The following is a 17,975-nucleotide window of genomic DNA, read 5'->3' on the forward strand; positions in this document are numbered from 1 at the left end:
TAGCCTACAGTTTATACAGTATCAATTATTAACAGTCATTTTGCTATTAAGAGTTAAAAGTTCACTTCTAAAGAAGTGAACCTAATTGTAATTTGATAAAGGGAGCTATGTACAACTCATTTTGATATAATAAATGTTAATTTGATTCTTCATTTTTTTAAAACAGTACAGTAAAAAACTGTACTGTTCTGTATAGTTCTCACATTCCACCAAGTCTCACTACCTCATTTTTATCACAGAGAAAGAGAAAGGAGAAAAATAAAAGAATTTCTGAGTCAGAAAAGGGTTCAGAAATGGCAGCAAAACCATACTCCCCTTCAGTAATTGGAATTACACTTCAGTTCTAAGGAAGAGCAACACAGGCACCCACAACACTTAGGACATGCCATAGGTTCATCACACATTCTTGTCTTATTATCTGTTCCATTGTCTAACCATTCCATTTATGCTCACACACATTTTATTTCTGTCATATACTGGTCAACTCCATATTTGTGCAAAACATTCCGTAATTCAAATTATTAATTTAACTTTCTCTAAATCAACAAATGTACAACAAACTCTCTCAAATGTTATTAACCAAAATACCAAGAAAAATGGATAATCCATGGATTATCCACGGATAAACGGTGAAAATTAAAACATGAAAATTTTGAGGGCCAGTTTATCCACAGATGGGCTTCCACAAAGTAAACACAGTATATCCTGGTTTAAAATATGAATTAACTTTCAATTTATTTATTAAAATTATATACCTGAGTATGCAGGATACAAAAAATAATCCCTGCAACTAACAAGTAAGAAATACTGCTGGCACATAGCTGTGTTATTCCACTACAGCAAAACCAACATTTCGAAGCTATAAAGGCTAAGAGATTTATTGTGGCATCAGTTTTCACAGATTATGACACTCTAAACTCTGACATTCTATCAGATGCATAATAATGAAGAACTCTACACAGAGGATAATACATTGCTGATAAAGTGAACTCTATTCCATGAAAGTTCACCCTTCATTAAATACTAGAAGCATGCTTTTGAACATGAAACCTGAGCAATTGTGTACCATTGGCAATCATCTTTTCATACTGAGGATGAATTAGAAATGCTTTAACTGGCCGAAAGACTACTCTGTTAAGAGAGTGATCCTGTTTCATGTTATATTTCAGTAAGTTTTGTTTCAAAATAGGCCAAACAATTTAAAATAAGATTTTGTGAGCTTTGTAAAATCTCAAGTTTTGGAATACCGTAAGACATGGGTAGGAAACAGTAGCCCTCCAGAAGTTGTTGGAAGTATACTTCAACAGCACTGGCAATGACACAGTTCTTTCATCCAAGAGGCTTGTACTAGCCTGAATGGGCCATCCATGTCAAAAGACATGAAACAGTTTTTTAATATGAAGTAGACAAAATATAAATGGTAAAGGTATACAGATCCACAATGTATAAACACAGGACTCCTATTTTCACATAGATTTGTCAAATGAAGCCTGCTAGTCTTGTAACTCTAGAGTTAATAACAAAATAATAACCTTTTTAAATCTGTATAATTAACAATTCTGTCAAATTAGAATAAAAGTTACACCAATCTTCATGTATTGCCAAATTACTAAAGCTGAAAGTTCCAAATTGGTGTCCCTTAGTATTACATTAGTATTAATTATTAATCAATTAATTAATTAGTATCACATTACCCAACAAGACATTCCTCATTCCCATAAACTTCAGGTGTTATTTCCATCAAGGACCTTTGAGCTGTTCCTTGGGGAATTGGAAAAAAATCCACAGCTGATTTGTCAGAGAGCATTTGGACTCAGAATACTGAACATTCAAGAAAAATGATCAATAACCTCTTATCTTATGCACACAAAACTTATTCTTTTTAAACGTTTCCTCTTTGTATATTGATGGCCTGCAATTCCTGTCTTGCATGCCACACAATGGAATCCATGATCTGTAAATTTACGCTATCCCTTTCTTGCTTCCTCAAATAAAGGCTTTTGATGGTATTATTTCTCTAGATTATGATATCAAAGTAACAAAATTAAATTAAATTTTAAAAATCAAACAGCAATCTAACATACTTCAGGAAAAAAAAATAGAATTATTGTAGAAATATGTTTTTCACTGCAAATCAAGGCTAGAAAAGCAGTCTAAGGAATTATTCATAGTATTATCTTACTTTACAGGTATGTTTTAAGGACTGCTTAAAATAATAAAAGTGCTCTGCACACTCTGAACTTTTAAAACTGATACTGCTTATACAAAAACAAGTCTCCTCCATCATGAAAAGACTATTTTAGAATCCAGTGTTGTAACTGAGTTACATTCATATCTTATTATGATAAACAAAATGGCTGGGTTCATGCATTATATTAAGCCATGGTTTACTGAATAAGCCCTGGTGGCCTGGTTATATATGAATCAAGCCATGAAGCATGCTTATAAATTATAATGGTTCATACTTCGCATTAAGCCATCATTTCAGTACTAGAAATAACACAGTTCATACTACATTTCTGCTTCTTCAAGTAGTAAATACTGGCTTCCAAATTACAGCTCAAACTATGATTTATTTAACATGAATTCAGCTGGAAATTATATCTGATGCAAGCTGAGTCTGGCAAAACAGCTAAAGCGTGCGTGCTTCTGAATGACATTAACAGACATGTTAATTTGAAAAGCAAGAATGAATACTAAGTTCTAACCTTTCTGTTTTTGATTCACTAGCTGCTGTGCATTGTTCAAAATCTTGACTTAGGCACTGTAGTTTTTCTTGCAGTATTTTCTCCCGTTCCACACTGCCCTCATAAAACTTCACCTTCTTTTCCATTGCTTTTACTTTCTCTTCCAGTAGCTTAAATTCATGAAGAATCAAATAACTGACTCCACAATATTTACAGACTGTCTCATCTCGGGACATCTAAAAAAAAAAGTAAGCAATATGTACAGTGAAAAAAAAACTAGTGACCTTGTAAAAAAAAGTTAATCAAATGAAAGAAATTTTCTATATGGAGTCAGAATAATGCCCCACAAAGCACATTATTCCAGAGGTGGACAATCAGTGTTCTACCACAGGTTTTAAAATACAACTGTGTAATTCCTTATCATTACAGTACCTATGCTGTATGGAATTTCTAACACTTGTAGTTCAATATATCTGAAGGTACAGGATAGCCTACCCTTGAACACACAAAAGTTTTTACCCATTCTCCCTGGAAATTCAGGCAAAATTTTCACCCTACAATTGGGCCACAGCCATTCTCCCAATGGATATAATGTCTTTGGGAGATAAAATTAAAATCACAGATATTTACCCTGACATAACATATTAAGAATATTTATTAACAAATAAGTAAATAGCTTAAGATCTGGAACAGAAATAGCACCTGCTGCTTATGAATAGTAAAGAATGTCTGTGCAAAAATCTGTCCTTTGTAAAATTAAATATGTTTTGTAAGCCTATTCTATTTCTTTTATTACAAGCTATGGTAATCTACAACTCAGTCACAGTATTAACTAGAATGTCGATAGGAGAAGCAATTTCTACACTGAATATACAATCTAATCTTCTACTCTATTTTCGCCACTTGTAGGTTGTCATAAAAAAGCAGGGAAAGATGGCTGAAAAACAACCACAGTGACATTCATACAACAAGTGGACATAAACCAACCTGTAATCCTGGCTAAAAATGACTAGAAGCTATGAAAAGTTCTCCATCAATTCTTCACACATCATATAACTTAAAGGATAAAACACTTCCCTTTGATTACTTAAAATTAGTTATTCAACATTCTGTACTATGACTCCTTTCAGTAACTGCAACTCCAAACTTAAAAATAATTTCTAATAAATAAGCTGCTATAAACATTTGCTTGAACATTTGTGGTCCTCAGCATGAACAGATTATAATGCTTGGAGAAGGCATCACATGATGAAAAGCCACACAGAGTCATGAGTCACACAGAAACTATGAAATTTTGTAGATGTGAGATAATTAATCTTCTTAAGCAAGATATATTTCAGCAAACAATTACATGTTTGGGTGAACCTGAGTTGCATTGCAGAAAAACAAACAGACTTCATTCACAAGCTCTGTCAATTTTATACATACAAAGTGTCCATTTTGTTAATTTCATCCAATAAATCACAAATGCTTTGATTATTCCTAAAAGGGAGTATGGACAATAAAAATATGCTGAAAAAATATTAAAGAAGCACACAGGACTAATTCAAGAATATCAGTGTCATAGTTTTTGTGGACCAAGACAGAAACCAAACAGAGCAGCAGACAAAATTTCATATACACTGCCAAAAAGTTCCACTAGGGCTGATGTTCTCTTTCAACTTACTCTAAACAAACAAACAAATCCAGAGAGCCAAAAGCAGCCCATCTGAGGGGGGAAAAAAAAAGTCATAAGAAGAATTACAGTTAGCAAATGAACTAGTACTGGCCCATACACAAAAGGTTAAATCAACATTTTTCAAACTTCTAAGAATGACATTTTTGGAAACTATAGAATTGTGAAAATAATCTTGGTCTAAAGGTGAATGTTACAATTGCCTTGCTAAAGTTAAGCAGATTATAGCTGGTTCGTGACCATCAGAAAATCCTGTGTATAGCAACTTGAATTACACAATGGAAGGAAAGTGACACAGAAACCTATAATATAACATACATGAAAAAGTTTAATTTAAACATTCTTAAAAGAAACTCAACTATGCTACCAGATCATACCAAAGGTTTTCAATAGTCAGTGAGATTCCTCTGGAACTTCATAAACATAACCGTAGCCCTCTTCATACATTTCCCAACATGGACAGGATGATATGAATACTGGCTCAGTCACTACATGCCAATTTCCTTGGTTTCAGAGCTTAATATGCTGAGCATATTTAATGTGCTGACCATGCAGACCTTCTTAAATCCTACCTCTCAATATGACAAAGACCACTGATGAGGGACAGGGCATGCTCACATTAGAAACAAAGGGAGCTGGGGCCTGAGCACATGATTTTCACCCTATTAACTTTAAGAAATGAATGAAGATGGTAATGGTTAACTGTCTTTTTTTTTTCTTTGTCCCAGCATCTGGCAAAGAAAGGTAACTTTCCTCTGAACAGGGAGATGTTTCTGAGCTAAGGTGACTAATATAACAAAATCATTATAGTGACTTTCTGCAGCCAAGTATCACTCTTCATTTAAAATTCAATTCAAGTTGTACTCAGTAAAAGTGGACACGGCAGTATGAGATATATAGTATGGGTAAGGTGATGGAAAAAGCTACCTGAAACTGACAAAAAAGCCCAGTCATTAAATGTTAGACATGACACACAGGATAGGAAGAGAAAAAAGGGAGATTCAAGTAGGAGCTAAGGAGAGGCCTTCTACAAAACGATCCAAGTTGAGTGAATATTGACTTTATTTATGTATTACTATCTTTCTTCTATGAGTTCAAAGTAGTATGAAGAGCAGCAGCATAGCAATACAAATATTCTAAATCAATAAATACTTTTGTCTCTCTTACTCTGAGTTTTATCTTCCCAACAACTTTCTTGTTTCCTAAGGGAAGGATAGAGTAGTATTAAATCCTAAGTTACCAATGAGCTTCATGGCTATTTCAGGCACCTGAAGCTAAATTTCCCCATTCCTAGTTCAATACTGTAATCCATGCTGGCAGTTCTATGACATATTATTTTAAAATAACCAGTGGACATCACAGGGTAACCACAGGGTAAGTCACTGCACAGCATATTAAGACATTGATGATTTACTAAAATGAAATAACTGTATTTGCTTTCCTTCAAAACACGTTAAAAGGGCTTGTCAAATTATCAAAATGTATATCAAAGAAAATATAGCAGATATAATCTATTACATTTCCTTGAATAAAGAAACATGCCTGCTGTACTACATTTATTTTAATGTTATATTCTACTGAAACATTTAAACTATTAGAAGAGAGTAGGAGAAAATAACAAAAAAATGGGAATGGATATGATGGATATTAAATAACAACACTTCTTGAGAAAAGGAGAACAAAGATATTCAAATACTACCAAAAAGGATGAAAGGGAAGAGAAAGAAAATCAAGTTGTTTTGAAAAACACAAATAATGTACACTAGTCAGATTTACTCATGAGACAAGCTGATAAAGGATTCCAGTGGCATGGCTCAATGATATACATTTTAACTATTTTCTAATAAAAGCATCCACCCGAGATGAACAGGTTTGCTATGCTTGCTTTTATTTCTCCTAACTCTTCTTTGCCTCATGAAGCCTGATCATAGTTACAGTGGCTCTGAAGGAAATGAAAAATTAATTCTATTTTTCCTGGCAGTTACAACCTGTGCCCAGAAATATGAAACTGTTATTCAGAATAAATACCATAAGGTTCCAAAAATTACTTATTGAAAGAGGACAAACTGAGCTGTAATGTGAAGGGAAGGGAGAGACTGTTATCCTAAAAAGAACATTGTGATTTCTTGCAGCACCACCACTTCTGTATTTCAAAATAAACAATTTTAGACATTCCAATATACGTATCTAGTTTCAGCAAGACACTGGACTGTATGGGGAGAAGGATGGGATAGTGAGCAATTCTATTTGGAACCTATATGGAAATCTGAAAATGTTAAATTCATAGTTCTTAACATGAACAAAGCACATCAAGTAACTTTCAGCTATGAAATAGAACCACATGCTCATCTATATGCCCTTCAAGAACTTATTTTGCCTTCTCTGGATGCTCATAAACTTATATAAAGCAAAGGATGCAGAATAACTGGACTATATTATTATCAGGATATTATTCCTCCATGTTTATTGTGTCATACAGAAGACAAAAGTGTATCACTGCTCTTTGAATGCAATATGATTTGAAATGCTAAGAATTGTTTTAAAAAACAGAACACTTTACCACAGAATATCTATATTTAACTTTAGCTGAGTCTCTTCCTATGATTTCTAAATAAAAGTAATGAGCATAGATCCATCATAGAGTGATTTCCTTTAATTGTTGTACATCTGATAGTCAGAAGTATTTGGTTGCTGTATATAGAGATGTGTCATTTTGGTACCATGGTGAATTACCATGACTGACAGATGTTGATAGAGCAATCCTTTACAGTATTAATATATTTAATATAATTTGAAACCACTGTAGTCCATTATATTATATACTTCTACAAACTGTTGTACTTATACTTTTAAGCTATAAATACTATTTTCAGAATTCTGTGTTGGCTTCCTCTATAGTTAGATAAATGTTTATTTAGAATGGCTCATATTATAAAAAAGAGAACCAGTGTGATATAGTGTTTAAGGTGCTAGGAGCAGAGAGACCCAAGTTCTAGTCCTCTCTTATAAACAGAAGCTAGCTAAGTGACTTTGGGTCAGTCACTCTCCCTCAGCCCTAGTATCAGTAAGATAGCAGTACATTGCTAAGTAAAGGGCACCCAAGGATAACAACAAGAATAATTAATTAATAGGGGCATTAGAGAAGGGAGATCATGCCTTTTGCTCTTAGAGTACCAAACAGAGGGTCTTATGAAGAGGAAGAGTCATGAGAACCCAAAAAAATATACCTACCTGCATGAAACAATGGTATAAGAAATAGCAATACTGTACTAAAGACATCACATTATTTAATAACTATCCTTTACATATGCTATATTGTGTGGGGAGGAGTAAGATTATCTAACCTTTGTCACAATTTAAATTCCACAAGCATACTGTTGCAAGCCAGGGCTAACTTTAGATGCCTTGTGGCACTGAGCCTTGTGACTCTTGTTGATTTCTATCAAGCTGTCACTCTCTGTACTAATGACTATACACTGCAAGCTGATACAAGTTTACTTAGAAATAAAATTGCACTCCCTAATAACTGAGTTTAGGATTTCATATAAAAGTACTATTGGGTCAAATAACCATTGTGAGACTTTTTTTTCCCGAGAGATGTAGAAAATGAATAGGGAACAGAATGAAATGTTATAAAGTCAAAAATAATCAAAGGGGTTGCTCCTCTTCAAATATACAACTTGTACATTTTGGCTGTTATTTTTGCTATTTCTTACTCTCCAAGAATTTTATTTTCCTTTTTTCTTATTCTCTACACTCAGCCACCTTATCTATTTTGACAATACTATATTTAAACTAAGTTCCACTGAAATGAAAGATAAATCTCACTGAGTTCAAAGGGATGTTATTCCCTAGTTAAGAATGCATATTACTTGAGATTTAATTGTGTCTGCTCTCAGTCATCTAACAGATTGTGAAACATTTTTCAAGAACTTAGTAACCAAATCAAACCAAATGGAGTGTCATGCACATAGATAAATGTGATGGAATGTCTAACAGACCCTGGGAAAGCAGAGGAAGAAACAGGAGTGTGTGGCACCTCAGCCCAGGGGAAGGGGAAAGCAACAGAAAAAGACTCAGAGTAATTCCACCTTAATTATGCTTGGTATAAATTGAAGTTTATACCTAGGCTTTCAAGATTTTGTTACATTCCCCTATTAGCAATAACAATGTTTCCAGAAATGCAAGTGGTTCTTGTTTCCTCGGTTTGCCAGTCTCACAGGCTTGATATACGTGATTGTCATTGCTTTATTTCTGAAAACAGCAAATACTGAAAAGCAAAGCAGTTAAGAATGACCGTATTTTACTGCATGATTTATATCTGAAAACATAACAAATTAATCTCATCATATGAATAGCATATTTTTGTAATACTATTTTATTTTGTTATGTTATTTGGAATAACAAAAAAAATACTGAATCATTAACACTTTCCTGAGCAATACTTGATCAGGTTGAAGAAAATCTACTGCTTCTGAAGAGGCCTGCTGGCCCATACATGACATGTCAGTAAATATGTGTGGCTGAGGTTTTCATTCAGGAAACTTCTAAAAATACATACCTCACTAAAATTAATGGTGTGGATATGAGTTTACTCCAGATTCTACACAGCAACAGGGAGGAATTAGAAGCAGTGGAACCAGACCCAATTCTGTCTTTGCCCCATCCTTTTTCAGAAGCTAATGCTGTTGGAAAATCACAGCCAAATAAATTTGTGCCCTGTAACTTTCCACAAGCATAAATAGAACTTCCAAAGCTGATACTTCTTCCCTACACTAGCAGTGGAGGGAGATACTAACCATACAAAAAGATCAGAATTTCTGTGTTTATATCTGTATAACATGTGAACATAATGTACCTTGACATTAATTGTATTAATTAACTGAAGATTTTAATACAGTTAATTAATACAATTAAAGTCAGGGGACACTAGCTTCATATGCTTTTATAAAGCTTCTCAGTTATAAGCCAGTTATTTTCCACAGTCTGTTACAGTCTGTGTTGCTTTCTGTGATCTGACAATATTAATTTTGGACTTTTGAATGTTCTCTGAAAAATTTTCTGACTCATGAAAAAAAATAAAGCATACCTGTAATTTTGTGGACATGAGATTCATTCTACCCCTCTGCCTGGCCAACTTTCCAGTATTCTCTTGTTATCAAGCCCTTTAATTTCACAGTATCTCTTAGCAGAAGATATATCTGTCTGTTTCAGCATTCCTCCCCACCCTCAAGATTTTTCATTTTTTCACCGGGGGGTGGCAGCTAGGAAAAGATACAGGTTGATTTGATTCCATTTTTTTTTAAATGTAAGACTACTTTTTCAAGAGTAGCAGAATGTACACGTACAAAAAATCATGCTAGTATTAGAATTAAGCAGGAAGAGGCAAAAATTAAACAGAAATGTATATAAAATAGTGGCTTGATAATAACTGCAAGAAAAAACCCAACCCCACCACATTTTCTTGCAAGAGCATACCTTTCTTATTTCTTCTGGTAAAGGATACACAGGTATATGTCGATCCATTTCTTTCTGTAGGTTTGAAAGAATATCAGAGAACTGCCACAAAACCTGTTAATAAACAAACACACAAAATAAACATAAATTAGGGGATTCCAGAACAGTGAGGTTCTTTTTCTTCTGTTCATGTGAGAAGGCAGAAAGAACTGCTCCCATGGTCTGCAGGGTTAAATGCCATGTTTGTGTTCCTTCCTAAGATGACAAGAACTACACATGCTGCAAATGTAGGCTGACTTCCCACCTGGAAAAGAAAATGAAGGGGGTGGAGGCACAATGGTCTACCTCCAGGCTATCAGAGTAGCTGAGGAATTCTTAGGTTGAACACAAAAAGTACTTTCTGAGGGAGAAGAGTACTAAGAAGTCTTGTAAAGACAGAAGAAAGCCAGTCAGACTAGTACACTTCTTTTGACAGAAAGGGACTCCAAGGCTTCTATCATAAAGTTCCTTCAGGACTCTTGGATGTAATTGGTTTGGTTCTGGAACCTTAAACTCATTAATGGTATCTCTTTATTTACCATGGGTTGCCACTCCCTCCTTATGTCAATTGTTCTGCTTAGGTCAATTTAGACAGAGCTTCCATTCAAGAAAAAAACCAAATAAACTAGAAACTGTGAAGCTCTTCTCTTTCTTGTTTCATCTATTACTATCTTACCATTTTCTTCAAGTAACATGCTCATCCTTTTCTTCCTTGGAGCCCCTTTCTGTGATCTTGGAGAAATCATGAAGAAGGTGCATAATGGCAGAAGACTGAAGAAAGGCAAATGTTTTTTCTGCCTTCAGAAATGACTTTTTACCAAAAAGGAGAAAAAGGAAGACCATGTAACTACAGACCAGTCACCCTGATTGAACTCTGAAACAGATTTTTAAACAGTTAGTTGTCAGCATTTTAAAAGGAACATATTGCTTTGCAAGAGCCAGCATACGTTTATCAAGGGCAAGTTGTGACAAACCAATCTGAACTCCTTTTCTGATATAATAACTTTAGTTTAATATGGGAATGCACTAAACATAGTATACCTGACTTCAGCAAAGCATTTGACAAAATCTTCCATGAGATCCTACAAGAAAAGATTGCAAAATATGAGCTGAGTATGCTATCATTTGATAGATTCAGAACTAATATTCAATTGATTCAGATAAGTGTATGCCAATGGCTTCACATAAAGCTGGAATGAGGTGTCAAGTGCTATATTATAGGGTTCCATTCTAGGTCCTGTGTTATTCTAACATGAGATTAGAAAATACGATTATCAAATATACAGATGGCACAAAGATAGAAGAATAGAAGGCAGCATCAGGATTCAGGAGGATCCCGACAAGCTGGAACAACAGTCGGAAACAAGCAAGATGAATTTCAACAAGGACAATGTAATGCTCTTCATTTGGATAGAAAAAAATAAAGCCATGAGTATAGGGAAGGCCATATATGAATACATGCAAAAATGATCTGGATATTGTGATTATAACCGGAAGACGAGCAAACAGTGTGATGCTACTGCAAAAAGAAAAAGAAATGCAATCATAGGCTACATTAACAGACCTATAGTATCATGTCAAGAGAAGTCACAATTTCTCTCCATTCTTGCTCAGGTCAAATCTAGAATATTGTGTCCAGTTCTGAGCACCACATTTTAGGAAAGACACTGACAAACTGGAGTATGTACAGAAAAGAGCAATCAAAATGATAAGGGGCTCAGAATGAAAAACTTAAGATGAATAGTTGGAGGTGATGAGTATGTTTATTTTGAAGAAGGGAAGATTGCAGGTTGACATTATAACTGTCTTCAAATATCTGAAATGTTGACATCTAGAAGAGAGGGTAGGGTTTTTTTAAACCCCAGTATTGCTCCAGAAAACAGAACAAGACACAACAGGCTCAAATTACAGATTCTTGTTAGACATCAGGAAAATTTCCAAATAGTAAGAAATGTTCAACAATGGAACAGGCTGCCTGAGGGAAGAGGTGGATTCTCTTATGCTGCAAATATTTAAACAGAGGTTGGTTAGCCCTCTGTCAAGGGTACTGCAGTATTGGGTTTCTGCACTGGAAGGAAGTTGGACTAGATGATCTCTAAGGTCTCTTCAAACTTTTACATTCTATAATTCATGAAATGTCATATTGTTTAGTAAGGTTAATGCAATCCAGAAGTACATTTCACAGGATTAAAATTAGTTGTAGAGTTTCATAACTCAATGTTCACCCTCAGTATTATCTAAATAGGGCAATTATTTTCTAAAAGAATGAATGTGTGAGAAGTAGCTGAAGGGGAAAGGACTATCTACCTCAAGTGCAATTCTGATTGCAGAATCTATTATTTCCCTTTAAAAATACAAATAAAGGGGGAAACAAGGAAATTCCAATTCCCTCAGCTCATTTTCCTCTTCTGATCCTTTTGCCTCATGCCCTTTTCTACACAGTAGGTCCAACAAGAGATAATACTACTGTCAAGGAAGAAGCTAACTCAGCAACAGAACCCATGTTTTGTATACAGCAGAAGGAGGGATAAATTATATGAATCTACCAACAGATCTCTGAGAGTTTGGTGTAGATGTCTCAGGATAATTTGCTATACTTGGGGAGCTTACTGACTCCTACTTGTTTAACAGAAGATTCCTATCTCCCCCACCCTTCTTAAATTCAGTTGCTGAACAAGAACACCGGAAGGTAAAAAGACCCGACTGAATGTTTGTGTAAGATTTATGAGTTCGCTTCTAGCAATGCCAACTCCTAGGTACAGCTTGTGCAGAGAGGCACCCGGCTCCTCCTTTCCTAGAAACTCTTATGTTTAGGCCATCATATATTATGCTTGGTCCTAATGATGAGGCTTCGCAGTTTCAGCAAATGAACCACCAAGTATTTCCCACGTGGCTGAAACCTGCATTTTCTTACATAGACATTCAGTCCTTGGCAATTCTGTTTTAAAAGGTCTTGAGTAGCATTGCTGGGGAAGAGTTCCCCCTGTGGAAAGCTGCTAAATGGAGAAATAATGGTTTGACTCAGTGACAGTGTTCATACGACGAACAAACGGGCCAGGCACACCACGGCCCCACGCGCACTGTCCGTACTCAGCCCGTGGGGCCGGCGGGTTTAGGGTGCAGCATGTCGTGCGGATGCAAGAACACAGTGTTCACGGAAGAAACGGCAAGGCCACCGGTGGCAAGGGCCCACACGAACTCACCCCCAAACGGAGCCAGGAAAGCAACGAAAGTTGTCAACCCCCCGCCACGAGTCTCTCCGCTTCTTCGTTACCACAGCAACCAGGCAGCACGCCTGACAAAGTCCCGGAAGTAGGGCAGACGCGAAGACCGGAAGTAATTCCTCTGGCCTCGTGCGCCTCTGCCGGGTTCTTTCTCGGGATCGGGTTTCAGGCAAGTTTGTTTTACGGTTCAGTTCAGGTGGTTGCATCCCGGTGTTATGCGTGGAGGTGAGCCCCCCAGAGTTTGATATGTATTAGTATTTACGCACTAGTAGCGGTATGGACCGCTGGGGGCCGCAAGTTCTTTTATTGATTGCAATGAGGTTTAGCTCTCCATATGAATAGGTTAGTGTGATGAAGTTTTATTGCTCAGTTCTGGAGAAATCGCTTTTTCAGTTGCCACATCATGTCAACTCAGTAGTAATAAATCTCGCTGAGTTCGGTAAGTAGGAATTAGGCAAATGAGTGTGTCAGAATGTTAGCCACATGTAGCCACAATAACGAACGATGTATCAATATTACTAACACAAGTATATTGTCATTAGTGTATGTCAGTCATTACATCATGCCGTGATATAAACGCGTATAGCTTTGTGCCATGTATTTGTGCGAATGGGCATGTATGGTACACTTGCTGAAAGCAGACCAAAACGTCTCAATAAGATTAGTGGCATGTGGAAAGGACTACAATGAAAAGTTTCAAGATGACCCATCAAAAGATGGTCTCCAGAACAAGTGATTCCTGTGTTCTCACATCCCTACAAGCAGGCATGAGAAAAGTGTGATGGTGGGACTGATCAAGCTTTGCCAGAAAATACAGGAAATGTAGTCCTTGGGAGCCATAACATAGAACAAGAATTCTATGTTGCACCTTAATTCTTTTGGAATTCAAACCTGGCCAGCAGACTTTGAGTTGGAAAATATGCATAGGAGTGTAAATGAGTGGAGCTTTTAGTTCAGAGAGTAGACAGTAAAAATTATAAGCCTGAGTCTCTGGATAAAATTTGAACTGTAGAAAAGGAAGCAGTCATTTAGACCATCCAATCCAACCCTTTGTTTAATGCAAGAATATGGCTGTCCAGAGAGTTCACACCTAATTGTTTTGTCTAGGCCATGTGTAATTTGATTAAGTTTATATTTACAGAAAGTTGACAGTAAAGAATTGCATTTCTTAGGGTTGTAATAATGACTTCAATTACATATTATACTACACTGTTTACTATATTTTAACTATACAAAGGCAAAAAATATTAGAGGTGTAGCTTATGCTTAAATGAAATGAGAAATTCTGTTGATACCCTTGCATAGTTGATTTATGACACAGAGAAATAACTCTGATGGTTGATAGGATGCCTTTTCAGCCTTCAAAAACCCTCTGTGACAGTTTTGCTAGATAGTGTGACTATATTCAGAATACGTGGTGGAAATGTGTGTCATATCTGGTTTTGCTATGCAAATAATGGTATTATTCAGCTCTGTGGATGGCTTTAAAATGTTATAGGTCTCTGATCTCTGCAAACTGACATTTGACTTGCATATATTTTCAGGTGTAGGGTAGGCAACCTGTTGCTTTCCACATGTTGTTGAAGTACAACTCCCAGCATTGTCATCCTTGGGCCTATTGGGAGAGTTGATGGGAGTTGTAGCTGAACATTTGGAAGGCCAAGTATTGTTCACCCTGCCCTAGTGTCTAGTGCATAATTAACAATACTAATTCTGCCCTGAGCTAATCAATTGTCTAGTCAAAAAACGAAATGGATCCCATAAAGCTGTTCACCATTGCTGTAGACCACATTCTTTTCTTTATCCACAATATATTTGGAGGTGGTAATTGATTGTAAAAAAACTGTTTTTTCAGGAACTGTATCACATTTACTAATTTTTCTCATTTAAGAGCCTCTGATAAGCTTCCAAAGAACATTCAGTTTCCCTCAATCACAATAAAAAAAGCTACTGCTCTGTTCTTTGCTTAGTTGTGTAGTGAGACATTGCAAGGTACGCTAAGACTTAATTTACACATAAGGTATGAGCCACATAAGCCACAATTGGCTGAGTTCACACAGCATATTATAAACCAGAATTTATAAACCAATGTACTGTCTCACACAACATGCTAAGCCAGAAACAAGGCACAGTATACCTTAGTTAAGAGTGTAAATCCATTCTAGCTAGTGCTTTTTCCTCCCTGAATATGAAAGTGCTTCTCTAAGGGGACTTGTCAACATTGTAGAACCAGGCATATGTTTGTTCTCTTAGGCTTTTAAGATACTGGTATATATTGTTGTTTTCATTTATTTTGTATTTTATTTTGTTCTGACAACTGCTGTAAAAGATGACAGCAAGTAAGTGAATACTTTTCTCATCAACTGCTAACATTTCTGTCACAGAAAGACCAGGACAGAGCTGCAAAGGTGGGAGTATGTATATTACTGTACAGCCTCCATTTTGTATTAGTTGTTCCAAAGAAGGTCCACAGGTAGAGGTCCCTTTTATTTTCTTCACAGTAGCCGTCCCCAGTCACAGAATATCACAGCTGTTGTTGTTCAGCTGCCATTCAAGTGCTGAACTACAGTGAACCCCAAAACCATTGAATGAGACTGAAACCTAATTATACCATTTTTGCTTGCATTAACTCTTGGGCCAGGCATACTGTCATCTTTCCTGGTTTACAGAATATTCTGTGCCGCAGTCTGATAGACTGCAATGTCCTGGTATGTACTTTTGGAATGCACAGCCTCTGCCATGTCCTTAGTTAAAATTAGTGATCTAGGCTTTGAGCAAGCACAGCACTCTCAGGTACAATAGGAGGAAAGGCCAGGAAAAGAGGCATCACCTGATTATTTGAGGTTACTGAAATCAACACACAAGCCTGATTTCACTAGAACTCTGTGACCCAGGAGCTGTCTGTTAGAGCTAGGTCAGTGCCTCTAAGCTAGGACATCTGTTTACCTTGTACTTGAACTGCTTTTGCTTATCCAGCCCTGGCTGAAAGCTCACTCAGAACAAAACACAACACAAGGGATAATCCTGAGAATAAGCATTTCTGTTGTGGCTCCTTCCCATGGAATTAATCCCCCCCCCCAATATGTTTATGCTTTTCCTTCATCCTGCGTGATGAGTCTCTACTATCCTATCAAGGACAAGGCTCAATGGCATTTTGGTTTTGTCTAGCCTGCCTTGCTCTTACAGCACCCTTTTAAATAGAGCTGTTTTGTTGTCAAAGAGATGAAGATGTCATAGGTTTCGGTAAAAAGGCTCAGCTGGCTTGCCCCCACCCAACAACTTACATGCGCAAAGGACTGGTCATATGGTTCAATCTTTCTTTATAAACAGCATCATAATGGTTCAGACAGGAATGTAGGTCAGTTGATTTATATAAATCTTAAGGAATGGGAGCTTAGTCTGTGAACTGATTTCATTAGCACACCCTGCATTTCAGTCAGGCGATATGAAAATGCTGTCCCTGGGATATTAGAGGTGGCTTGGCTCTCCCAGGTAGAGTTGAAAATCTTGGGAGACTGCTGACAGTCAGTGTAGATAGCATTGATATACTAGATGGACCAACAGCCTGACTTAGTGGCTGGACTTGCACACTGTGCTAAGTGGATTAGTTTGGATTTCACTTAGCATATTATGCTGACACAGCCACTGTGATTTGTGACCTTGGTTTAAGGCTTTAGCCAGCTGTGGTTGTCAATAAATCATGGTTAAACAAATCAGTTTCACATGATCTGCAGACCCAATCAGAATAAGGCAAGTTCCTCTGTTCCTATCAGCCTACTTCTTTAAAATAGTTCCACAACGGACGTACAGTGGACTTGTTAATTTTTTAAAATGTTCAGTTCATAGCTCACTAATAAGATAAAATCTGTTACTGATTTCCTTATTTTTAACAGATTGATTATATAAAACAACTCTTGATCAAACATCTGCTACCATTCAGAATTACAAAAAGCTTTCAGCCAACAAGAAGTAAGGGAAATTAAATATTTCACAGGGACTATAACACTGTTCTCAGTACAAAACAAATAAGCAGCCTTTTTAGTAGCCCTGGTTAGGATGTAGAAATAGAAGTCTCTGTTGTATAGTCATACGTTCTAAAACATAGTGAAAGAAATACACCCTGTCCCCAACTTTCTAAAACATGCCTCTACCATAAATACTTCAAAATGTAAGATGAGGCCTGCTGAATTTATTTTATATACTGTCTTCTTCAAGGAACCCAAGCCATGACTTTCCCTTCCTGTCTCTCCCTTCTCCCATTGTCTCCTTACAGTAACTCTGTGAGGCTATGAGATAGCCAAAGAGCTCACTTTGAGCCAGTGGTTGAGTCGGAATCCAAACCTGACCAGTTCTAGTCCAGCATTGTGATCACTAGGGTCCACCTAGTCCAACATCTTAATTCCCACAGTAGCCAGATGGATGCCTCCACTATGACCTTAAGGAGAGGGTCAAATAGCCTTCTGCAAGTATTCCCTGTATAATAATAACTTATCCTTCCCCTCCCTGGTGCCTTCCAGATGTGCTAGGTCAATTCTCAGAATTCCAGCCATCCTTCTGAAAAATTCTGGGAGTTGTCCTCAACCTATTAGGCTGGGAAGGTTGCAGTAACTGATTCACTCTAAAACTAATTCATGATTTACTGTTTCCAGCCAGTCAGTGGAACTCCATGATACTATGAGAAACATTAACGCTTAAGGCACTGATCCTTCCAAGGTAATTACAAGACAAGACAACCCGGTTTGAATGAACAGTCATCACTAAGTCACTGCAATGTACTTTTCCCAGTCTTGACAAAGAAATGCCGAGGTCAGACACCAAAGCAGCTCTGTAGTGAAAAGCCAAGGTGGGAAGGAAAAGAAGAGAAAAGATGCCCATATAATTTTATTTATTACT

The 17,975-nt window shown here is 36.6% G+C and overlaps 1 protein-coding gene and 1 long non-coding RNA gene across 6 annotated transcripts in view; one reads left to right on the forward strand and one right to left on the reverse strand.

The window, feature by feature from the left end:
• LEKR1 (leucine, glutamate and lysine rich 1) overlaps positions 1–13,171 on the reverse strand; it is a 64,176-nt gene extending 51,005 nt beyond the window's left edge. For 2 of the 4 annotated variants that reach the window (XR_015794316.1, XM_088131795.1), the window contains exons 1-3: positions 13,062–13,171; positions 9,841–9,933; positions 2,709–2,923 (exon numbers count right to left, since the gene is read on the reverse strand). Coding sequence is in view for 3 of the 4 variants with exons in the window: in XM_088131795.1 (XP_087987921.1) it covers positions 2,709–2,923; positions 9,841–9,888 (263 nt within the window). In the remaining variant the exon portion in view is untranslated. The remainder of the gene's footprint in view (positions 1–2,708; positions 2,924–9,840; positions 9,934–13,061) is intronic. The other 2 variants (XM_088131794.1, XM_088131793.1) reach the window with 2 other exon arrangements.
• A 60-nt stretch (positions 13,172–13,231) lies between these two features.
• Positions 13,232–17,975, forward strand: part of LOC112540427 (uncharacterized) — a 137,575-nt gene continuing 132,831 nt past the window's right edge. For both annotated transcript variants that reach the window (XR_015794317.1, XR_015794318.1), the window contains exon 1: positions 13,232–13,307. This is a non-coding gene — a long non-coding RNA (uncharacterized LOC112540427). The remainder of the gene's footprint in view (positions 13,308–17,975) is intronic.

This window comes from Python bivittatus, unplaced genomic scaffold (assembly GCF_059951505.1).
Source record: "Python bivittatus isolate LINGU-HERP-01145 unplaced genomic scaffold, Pbiv_v1 ctg000980_np1212, whole genome shotgun sequence".
In the NCBI taxonomy this organism is placed as follows: Eukaryota; Metazoa; Chordata; class Lepidosauria; order Squamata; family Pythonidae; genus Python; species Python bivittatus.